General features: G+C 54.7%; 1 protein-coding gene across 2 annotated transcripts in view; it reads left to right on the top strand.

Moving 5' to 3' along the window:
* The first annotated feature begins 5,839 nt into the window (after window positions 1–5,839).
* Window positions 5,840–10,486, top strand: part of PEMT (phosphatidylethanolamine N-methyltransferase) — a 42,049-nt gene continuing 37,402 nt past the window's right edge. The window contains exons 1-2 of one of the 2 annotated variants that reach the window (XM_079320488.1): window positions 5,840–6,052; window positions 8,503–8,610. In XM_079320488.1, the coding sequence (XP_079176614.1) occupies window positions 5,942–6,052; window positions 8,503–8,610 (219 nt within the window). In that variant the 5' untranslated portion in view covers window positions 5,840–5,941. Of the gene's footprint in view, window positions 6,053–6,800; window positions 6,959–8,502; window positions 8,611–10,486 lie in introns of those variants that run through there. The other variant, XM_079320489.1, reaches the window with a different exon arrangement.

Genomic DNA, 10,486 nt, shown 5'->3' with positions numbered 1-10,486 from the left:
GAAGACATCAAAGAGGAGGGGGTGTGATGCTCTGAGGAGGTATTTATAGCTGGCTGTGTGGTTCCTCAGGATAGACCTCCATGTCCCCATGGAGCCTCTTCCCTGGCCCCCACAAGCATATGTTTGTGTCCCTGACTTACAGTCAGCCCTTCCCCAGGAGTCTTCCATGTGGATTCAGCCTGAAGGCAGAGCACATCCCCACAGCTTTTAGAGACCACTCAGGAAAAGGCTGATGCTCTGAAAATGCTCTGAGCCCAGCCCTCTGTGGCACTGAGCATTGGAATCAGGCACTTGCTGTAGGGGCCGCCACACCTGGCACGAAGCAGCCTCCACTTCCAGGCTCTTTATCCCTGCCAAGTCCTCAGGGAGAGCTTTTCCTCCCCACAGGCCTCCTGGGGGTCACATTTGAGAGCAAGGCTGATTGCCTGGGAAAAGCTCTGCACTAGCAGAGCGAGGGATGAGAGATGGAATTCTTGGTGCTGTGCTCAACTCCATCCATACGATGGATCCATCCCACCCCTCCTCGATGCTGTGGCAAGCACTGGGCATCTGGATGATCAGTTGATGGGGACACCTTAATTAGACATGTCTGGAGCAATGCATCTTATCCCTGGGCTGCTGATGTGCTGGGAATTTATTTGGAGGCTGGTGCAGCCCTTTGCACCTCATGGGTAAATGCACTGGGAGTGCACAGGGTGGTTTGTAGGTGCAGAGGAGAGCTGGAGGTGCAGGAAGCATTAGTGAAAGTGATTCAGACTCTTTGGAAGGACCAGGGACAATGGGGGCTGTTCCCACCTCTGTCATGGGATGTGCCTGTGGCCAGGGAACATGGTAGCAGTGACCTTTTCAGCTGCCTTCTGTTTTGGGAAGCCTCAGCTTCTCTTAAAGCATCTGTCCCCATGAAAAGTATTTTGGAGGGATTTACAGCTCTGGGGGAGAGAAGATTGGCATTAAACACTCCAGCCAGCTGTGCAGACTCAGGACCTTTTGGAAAAGGGAAATCTGGGTGATTTCCACCCACCTGGAGCCTCAAAATGTCCTCCCTCTTTGCAGCCATCTCCCAGGCTGGGGAAACAGCCACTGCTCCGTGGTGACTCTGCACATCCCGGCTGCTGCTCTCTAATCAGACACGGGGTTTGCAATTAAGCAACACAGAGTAACCCTGGGGACAGAACTGCTGTTTGAGCCCAGCTCAGACGAGTTTGGGGAGGGAGAGACCTGATTTCCCACTTAGCAGACAGGTCACGATCGGTGGATTCATTGATCCCAGAAAGCAAAGCCTGCGCTTCATTAGAGACATGCTGGTGATGAAGGCAGCCTCGGGGAGCAGGGAAGCTGTGTGAATCCTTCCCTAAATGTTATCTCCACAAGGCTCAGAGCACAGATGTCGGGAAGCTCCTTTGACAGAATGGCTTCCTCTGGAGGGAGCCTGCTCTGTCCCACTGTGCCCATCACATGTGGGGCTCTGAGGGGCACTGGAGCTCCTGCTGAAGCTGGAAAAATGCACCTTTATGTGTGTGCACCTCTCTGTGTGCCTCTTCCCTGTGTGCTTCCCCCCGTTGAAGTGTGACAAGGGCATGGTGCCCTGGCTCAAAGCAGTGCAAGCTGTGGCTGTGCCAGGGCAGAGCAGCCAGGCGAGACCCAGCTTCAACATCAGGTTCACCTGGAGTCAGTGTGGAATTCCCAGAGCCTGGGGGGTTTGTGAGGGATGCTCACCCAGAAGCATGGACACAACAAGGCCTTGGAGAGCTGGTTCAGATGCAGGCAGCAGGGGCAGGGCAGAGAAGAGGCAGCCCCATCGCCAGGGCACACTGAAAAGCTGGGCAAGACCCTCATGCCAGGTCCTGCTCCTGAACCATGACCGTATGTATACAAAATGTTCTAACTGTAATAGTCAGATCCTGCTCTGTCCAAGCTGCATTCCTGATTTTCCCTCCCCAGGTCAGCTCTCCCAGAGGGAGGTTTCCATACTGGCTCCTGCCAACAGTTACTGGCAATAACTTCTCGATGCCCTTCAATGCAGCTGCTCGAGGCAGCAGATGGGGATGGGGTTGAAGCTGAGCCAGACTGGCTGCTTTGCAAGGATAGCTAGCTCAGGATAAGCTGGGCTTATGCAAGTAGCTCCATCTACTCCCAAAGTTCCCATTCTCTCCTGTAAACACCTATTGAGATACTGGTGTTACTGGGAGCAGTTTCACCGAGGTGAACGTTGCCCACAAGCTGGAGCAGGGCCCTGCACCATCCCCTTCCCTGAAATCACGACTCTGCATGGTAACAACACCCACAGGCAAAAAGCAAGGGAAGGACTGTGAGCCTTCCACATGGAAATTTTGAAGGTTTTCCTGGTTCTCTGCACGAGGGGAACCACGCAGTGGATGTGGCTTTTAAGAAGGTTTCTGCTCCAGGGAATCACGCTGTGCTGCTGGTTCAGGGCAGGGATGTGTCATCCTGCCCCTGCAGGTGTTAGGACTTCTTTTTGCCAGTTCTTCCAAGAAAGGATCTCCCGTGGGCAAACCTGGCTGGCAGGACTCCCTGACGCCAGCACAGGCATCCTCAGCTTTCACCAGTGACAAGCCTCCCACGCCGTGACACGTCCCCTTCGCAGGGGCACATCTCGAGCTCCCAAGAATTTGGCTCCAGTTTCTGGCTCATGCTGAGACATGGACAAGCTGGAAGCAAAGGATCCTCTACCCAGCTTGGCTTCCAGTTTGGGAGCATCTCAGGCTTTTGGAGAATTTAGGTACATGGAGGTGGTGTTGGTTGCTCTCTGTATCCCTGGGTATTTAAGGGAACTCAAGGAACAGTGGGGGCATGGAAAGGAGGAAAGGAGCAGCTGTCTCTCTGGATTTACAGGGATCAGCAGCTGAGCAAGTCCTCAGCATAACCAGGGTGTAACTGGGAGCAGAGTCTGCCTCACATACCATATGCTCCCAATCCACCGCGCTCAATCAAGCCTAATAAAATTGATAGGGGAGCATTGAAAATCTCGTGATTAATTCTTTATGATCTGTAATAGGGGAGCTGTGTGCCAATTACTCAAGTAAATCATTCATCAGAAAATAAATAGAACTAACCTCCAGCACAAACACTAGAGGATTTCCACCAGGATTGCAGGTCTGGATTGCAGCATCACACCGCTGGTGATAGTACAATATCTGATGCAGGACACAGGAGTAGCTACAATTTTGCTGCTTCTCCCCAAGGTTTTGGCTGTGTGCTCCAGCATTATTTGTTGTTCTTCACCACGCGTTTCAATGCTCTGACCTTGATCTCCGTGACCCATCTACACAGGCCCTAGCAGGTTTGCAAAGGCCAAATCCACAAGGATCAGCTTTATTTCAGGGCAGGTTCAAACATGGGGTCCATGACACGAAGATATGGACAAAAAGGGAATGGGAACAAGACTTATCTTTTATTTTCCCAGCAAGGAAACCAATGATTTGGCCTGGAAACTTTTTCCTGGTCTGGTAAGGAGAGCTGTCCCTCTGTGCTGAAGTTACCGGACTGCAATTTCCCAATCAATGTCCCATTTCTAAGGGAAAACTACCCAACAGCACTCCTTGCCCTAGATTTCCACATGTGGGGACCTTCCTGGGTTGTGTTTGAAATCTGAAATGCTCCTGAATAAACTGCATCTTGCCAAGCCACAGTGTCCTGCTAACACACATTCAGCATCCTTCTCCATGATGCAACTCCATATTCATCAGGAGCCTCTTGGGACCATGGTGGGATTTCAAAGGGCACTGAGGGAGTTCATGCTGAAAAGGACTTGGGAAAGCTGAGGGCAATGTCTTCTTCCTGAGCTCAGTGCTCAGAAAGGGAGAGCTGGATTAAAGGCATGCCATGGGGAGAAGGGGAGGGATGGGCACACAAAATCCAGCCTTTGGAGAAAGGCCTCTTTGTCTCCTGTGTCCAAGGTGGGATGAAGGCCAGCATGGAGGGGTCCCACTGCCAAAAACATCTTTCCCTGTTACATGGAAAAATTTCCATGGACAGGGAATTTGGCAGTGGAAATGGCAAGGAGGCTCAAGTGTGGTTCGCTGTCCTAAACAACTGAACTGGTGGCAGGTCACTGGATTCTGCAGCACATGCCTTAACTGGGGTGACAGGACAGATGTTTCTATGACAGCCCAGCTCTGCTGGTCTTGAACGAGAAGCCAGTGAGACAGTTCATCCCTCTGCACCTTCTCACCATCCATCCCTCAGCCAGACCCATTCCTCCTCCCACTGTGCCACATCCTTGTCCTTCCCCAACTGGCATCACCAGGACACGCTCCCCTTGCAGCCAGGAGGACAGGTTGGAGGTTTCTCCCTGCTAATTCTTCCTGGAGAGGGATGTTAGCACCTCACACCTCCCAGCCACCATGGCTTCCCCCACTGCATCCTTGTCACCCTTCCTGCTGCTCCTGGACTCAGCTGGTGGGACTCAGAACAAACATCCTCCCACCTGCTCCCGCGGCCCAGCCGGGAGATGGCAGAGGCAATAATTACACACTTGGCACAGCAAAATTATCCAGTGCGGGGGAGAAGAGGCTGGAAGCAGCTGGAGATCATCCATGGGGAATGCTGCTCCCACCCACAGTGCCTCAGTGTGTGCCTCACCCCACGGTCTGTACTGCAAATGTGCTCCTGTGTGAGCAGCCCGAGTGCTGGAGCTGATGGTGCAGGTGGGGATGTGCTGGTGCACTGAGGGATTTGGAGCAGCTGAACTAAGGAAGGCTGGCTTCCCATGGAGCCAAGCTGGGATACCTGGGCTTTGCTGAAGTGGATCCTCCAAAGATGCTGTTTTCATAGGGAGGGCTTCAAGTGAGCCATCACTCATGCACACTTTCGGTGCCTGCCAGGACACCAGCATTCGGATATCCTGTCCCTTCTCTGCTCCCATGAGATCTCTGGGAGGGACACTTGCAGCTCATTCACACCACATTCCTTTTGGAAGAAAATTTATTTCCTTGCAAAGCAGGATCTGCAAAAGCAGAGACCCTCAGGGGTTTACAGGGATGACACTACCCTATTTTCCAGACAGGTCCAGGACTGCAGTCCATGAGGTGCATCAACCAGAAACATCCTAGAGAGGACTGAAGAAGAAAAATAACATGAGTAGTAATAATAACAGCAATAAAAAATATATACTGCACTGGCTGAAGGGAGAAGGCTGCAGTGAATTGTCCTTAAAATACATTTAGACTTGGCGGCTTTACATTTTGCCCTTGAATGAGTAATATTAGTCAAGCAACATTTAATTTCCTGTGCCAGGGAGCCACTGCAGCTGCATCCCAGCTCCAGGCCCTGGTGAGCACTGAAACGGGACAGGGCAGGGGATGGACAACGATCACAGAATCATGGAATCATAGAATGGTTTTGGTTGGAAAGTACCTCGAAGATCATCTCATTCCACCCCCAGCGATGGGCTGGGAAACCTTGCACTAGGCCAGGTTGCTCCAAGCCCAGTCCAGCCTGGCCTGGAACACTTCCAGGGATGGGGCAGTCCCTCAGAGTTTCTCTGGGTGAAAGGGAACGGTCAGGGAGCAGGCAAGGGGCTGGCAGGGGCCAAGGCAGGGACAGAGGGGGCTGGCAGTGCCCGTCTGCCCCCGCAGCAGCGATGCCCACCCGAGTCTCGCTCCCTCTCCCCCCTGCACCGTCCCAGTCCCAGCCGCACTCCCGCTCCCGCTGCGGCCCCGGCGGCCCCGGGCGAGCTGCAGCCGCGGCCGCAGCGCCGCTCTCCGTCCCGCCGCGGCCCGGGCCCCTCACGCACCCTCAGCGGGCGCGGCCGGCCCGGCAGCGAGCTCAGCGCTGCCCCGGCCCGAGGCCCCGGGCCCGGCGCACTCCAGGCCCGGCTCCTCCCGGGGAGGCGGGACCGCGGCTCCCGGCAGCGCCACCGCGGGCCGGGGCTCGGGCCGGGGCTCGGGCCGGGCCGGGGGCGCGGCGGGGGCACCCGGCCATGGCGGGGCGGCCCGGGCCGGGCGCGGGGCGGCGGGAGGCGGCGGCGGGCGGGGCCCGGCGCTTCCCGCGGGAGTGCTGCGAGGGGCTGGGCGGCCTGGACTACGGCCAGGTACCGGCGGGCCGGGAGCGGGCGGGAGGGCGGCCCGGGGGAGGGCCCAGCCTGGGGGAGCCCGGGGATGGATCCCCCACCCTCCCGGTGCCGCCGCGGGGCTCTGCAGATCCGCTGGGAATCGCCCCCGGGTTGTGCCCGCAGGTGCAGCAGGCCTCGGGATGCTCGGTCCCCGGTTCCACAGCTGCACCCACGGCCTTCCCCAGCCCGGTTCCACCCCAGCGGGACGGCACGGTCTGAGCAGGCAGGGGCTGCACCGGCACTGCGGGAATGCCCGGGGATGCTGCCACCGGCTCACTCAGGTGCCTCTGCAGCTCTTGTTTAAATGCCCATGCGGCTCTCATCCAGGTATCCATTTATCTCTCCCTCGGATGCCTGCACAGCTCTCACCGGTGTGCCCATGCAGCTCTAATCTAGGCACCTGTATTGCTGTCCCAAAGTGCCTGCACAGCTCTCACCTGTGTGCCCATGCATCTCTCATGTTGATGCTTGTATTGCTGTCCCAAAGTGCCTGCACAGCTCTCAGCTGTGTGCCCTTGCAGCTCTAATCTAAGTATTGCTGTATTGCTGTCCCCCAGCTCTCACCCGTGTGCCCATTTATGTCTCACCCAGGTGTTACGTGGGTGCCCGTACAGCTCTCAGTCAGCTGCCCATGCTGTTCCCACCCTCCCTGACTTTGGGGCTGTAATTAAATGGGCACCGCTTGCCACGGTCATTGATCCCCCCGCGTGGAGGAGAGGGCAAAGTTGAATGTTCTGTGCCTGTTACGTGGCTGTCCCAGCAGCTCGCAGAGACAGCTCATCCCATTAGGACTCCCCTTTCATCCCGAAAAGCACAAGCCAGGCACAGGCCAATCTGCCTCCCGCTGGCAGCTGCGAATTTGGTTGTTGAGCAGGAGAAAAGAAGGTGAGTGCAATGTTAACGATGGTGCCTGCCAGGAGTTAGTAGGTCAAGAAGCTTTTGTTCAGCCCGTGCTAGCACTGTGCTCAGCACCGTAAAAAACGAGAGGAAAGAAGCTGTCCTGGTCCCACGGGATTGCAATTGAAGCAGGATTAAACAGTTCAGCCCTGGTGCCAGCAGCTGCTTGGGTTATGGATTGAGTTTGGAGGGATGAGGTCTGGTGGAGAGGGCTTGCTCTGGGGAGAAAGGAGGGGAGGAGAGGCTGTGGAGGATGGGAATAGGGGGAGATGTGTCTGGATCAGGCCGTGGGGGCTGTTCCCATTGTTCTCTGCCAGCACCCCTGTCCCCAGGGCTCGGGTGAAGGAGCCTGGAGGATCTGGGGCCGTGGTGGTTTGAGGGCAGAGTGCACCCCCCCGAGGATCCCCCCTTCCCGAGGGCTGTACGGTTTTTGCTCCTGCACTTTGAACCTTGGGCAGTCATGGCTGGGCAGGAGGCACTTGGAGCGACTGGACATGCCCTGGGCCAGCATGGGAACTGTTCCCACAGCCTTTTCTCTGGGCTAGGAGAGCTGCTGGGTTTACCAGCTCCTTTCCACAGATGACACTGTGGCTCTGGTTCTTTCCAAGAGCCTGTGAGGAGCCAGTGGGAATTTCTCTCCTGGACAGGCAAGGTGGAGCTGATACCTTTTCAAGCTGTGCCTGTCCCCTGGCATTCAAAGGATTTTAAACACAGCTGTGTTGGGGAAGCAAAAACCTTCCACGTCTCGATGTTGTCTTGGTTTTGTTTCAAGTGAGGGTTGGGCTATTTTGTTTTTTGTTTTCAAACGTTATGACCAAAAAAAAAAAAGCCCCAAAAAGACACTGGCTGTTTTTCATCCAAATACCAGCACAGGGAGAGGGAGTGAGGAGGGAGAAGCAGCATGGCTTACTGCACGTAAAAATGCTGACAATGTCAGGAAACTGTCTTGGGAAAAATCTCTCTTTCCTAAAAGATGAACAGTGAGTTTTAAGGGTTTTTTGTTGTTGTCATTAAGACAGGAAATACTTTTGCAGCTTTTTACAGTGCAAATGCATTCCCTCTTGCTGTGGAGGGGGTTTGCATCACTGGCTTTATGGGAGACAAGTTTAAAGCTGACACAGTTCACTGCTAGGGGGTTCCATGCAGACTGACATCCCTGGGACAGTCCTGTGTCTGGGATACTGAATTGCTATGGAATGGTGCTCCCTTTCCAAAAATACTCATGAGTTGGTAGCTGAGGGCTGGTGCTCATCCTCAGAGCAGCAGTGTCACCTCTGAGCCTGTGTCCTTTTCACAGGCTGTGAATGGGGCTCCCAGAGAGCCCAGTGCCCCTGAGGTTTGGGGGGACAGCTTGGAGAAACCCCCATCCTTTTTCTTGCCTTTGCACCCTGACAGCACTTTGGAAGCTGTAACAACACATTGCTTAGGGCTAATAAAAGGTTCATCTACCCTTGGGGCAGCTGGTGGGTTTGGTTTGAGGTGAGGTGTCCCAGTGGGAGGGTGCACTCCAGTAACCTTCCCTCCTTCCACAGGTGGATGTGGCAGCCATGGTGCAGCTCTTTGGCTACGTGGATGTGACTGACACTGGCTTCATCGTGGCTGCCCTCTCAATTGCCTTCAACCCTCTCTTCTGGAATGTGGTAAGAGCTGCCTTTGTGCCAGCTGCTCCTCTACTGTCATTCCTTTCCCAGCTCCCTTTGGGAGGAAAAACCTCTCTTGACAAATCTGCTGAGTAGGGTGGGGGAAACTGTGCTCGATTAGACCTTAGGAGTGGGTGAGCAGGGAGCTGAGCTGCAGCTCCAAGGACTGAGGGTGACTGTGAGGGCTGTCCCAGAGGAGATGAAGGTGGGAGCCAATGCAGGATACAGAAGGAATTGGGAGCTGAGTTTGGGAGAGGGAGCAGAGCAATTAAACCCATCCTACAGCCACATGTCCCACCCAGCAGCCAGGCACTACTCACTGCTGGGATTGAGCATGAATGGCATTAATCCCCATCAGGGTGGCTGCACTGGATATGTTGCCTGCTGCTTCCCCTTGAAATATGTTGGCAGCTGTTTGTGTGGATGGCAGGAAGCAAAAACAGTCAGCCAAAAGTTGGCCTGAAAAAACTTCTCCTCCATCATGCTGCAAAGCCTGGCAGAGAGCTGCAGGGCTGGCAGCAAGCCTAGGAGGAGCAGGATACCTGTGCATGGGTGATGTTTGCTCTGGCTGTGGGTGCCACAGTGCTTTGGGAGCCAAGGCTGGAGAAACCTCCACTGCCTGTTACTGCTGGGATTTGCTGCCTCCTTGCAAAACCAGCAGGAATTGTTGCTGATGCCCAGTTCTGGAGCATTCCAGAGCCAATGTGCCAGGCAGGAAACCCAGGCTGGCTGCAGCACGAGGTGATTCCCACCCTGCAGCACCCTCAGCAGCACAGCTGAGGTATGAGGTGAAACATCCTTGCAAGCACTCCTGGGAATGGGATGTCATCTCAGCCATGATTCCCAAATCTGCCTGCCAAATCTCCCTCCAGGGATTCTCTCCCTGGAGAATTGTCCTTTAAAAGGCCTTATTTTTCCAGAGGGGGAGGACTCCTCTCTCTCTGAGTGTGGGGGCTCTTGAGATTGTCTCACGCTGGGCTTTGGAAAAGGGAGGCTCTGCTGGCTGTGAGTCACTTTGGAAACCTCTGTTGGAGCTCTTTGTTGCAGCCTCCCTAATTTTTCATGCGACTCGTTATTAAAAAGTCTCACGGTGTCTGAAATGCGAGCTGGAATATGCCACATTATTTCGACTGCAGAGTCATCATTTAGCATAAAGAATCAATGAACAAGAAGATTCAGGATGTGGTCTCTGGGGGGAGAGGCTGGCTCCAGCGAGAAACTGCATGAAAGGCAAAGAAAAAAGTACTTTATTAGCATCTGCTGCTATGCCTGCAACTCGTGGGACGCCTGCAGCTTGGGAAATAGAATTGCTTTTTGGAGCAGGAGTTTGGCTGCTGTTAAAGGACAGGGAAAGCCGATGTACGAGCAGGGATTTTGTTGCTCTGCACTGCTGTTGTCCCCTCGCAGGGACTGGAGAGCGAGGTTGGCAGCAGGTGGCACTCCAAGCCAGACGTGCAGGGAGCAGGAGGTTTGAGTGAGCAGCCTGAGCTGGGCGTTGGGGAAAGCTCTGAGCTTGGCATTCCCTGTTTCCCCAGCTGGAATGGGCCTGGTGGATCTTGCAGTCCATGTGCCTCTGTCCTTGCTCTGCCAAAGCCCCTGGTGTTTTCAGTCCCAGAGTGTGGCTCACACCAAATAATGGTGGAAGGCTCTTGCAGGGAGTCTGTAAGTCCCTAAACAAGCCCCCACTGTTGGGTACATTTCAGCAAAAGTAGTCCTGGCTATCCTTGGATTTTCCCTGACCTGCTTCCTTTACCTCCTCCCTATCCTTTTATCCATGTGATCATTGTCCCCTCCTTGCACCCAGCCAGCAGTTCTTCTTTCTTTCCTTACTTTCCTGCACAGACTCTCTCTGTCCTTGGCTGTTTGAGTTTCTTCC

The sequence above is a fragment of the Erithacus rubecula genome (assembly GCF_903797595.1).
Source record: "Erithacus rubecula genome assembly, chromosome: 17".
NCBI classification, from domain to species: Eukaryota; Metazoa; Chordata; class Aves; order Passeriformes; family Muscicapidae; genus Erithacus; species Erithacus rubecula.
The sequence above is the reverse complement of the archived record's forward strand: the minus strand, read 5'-3'. Positions and strand labels throughout refer to the sequence as shown.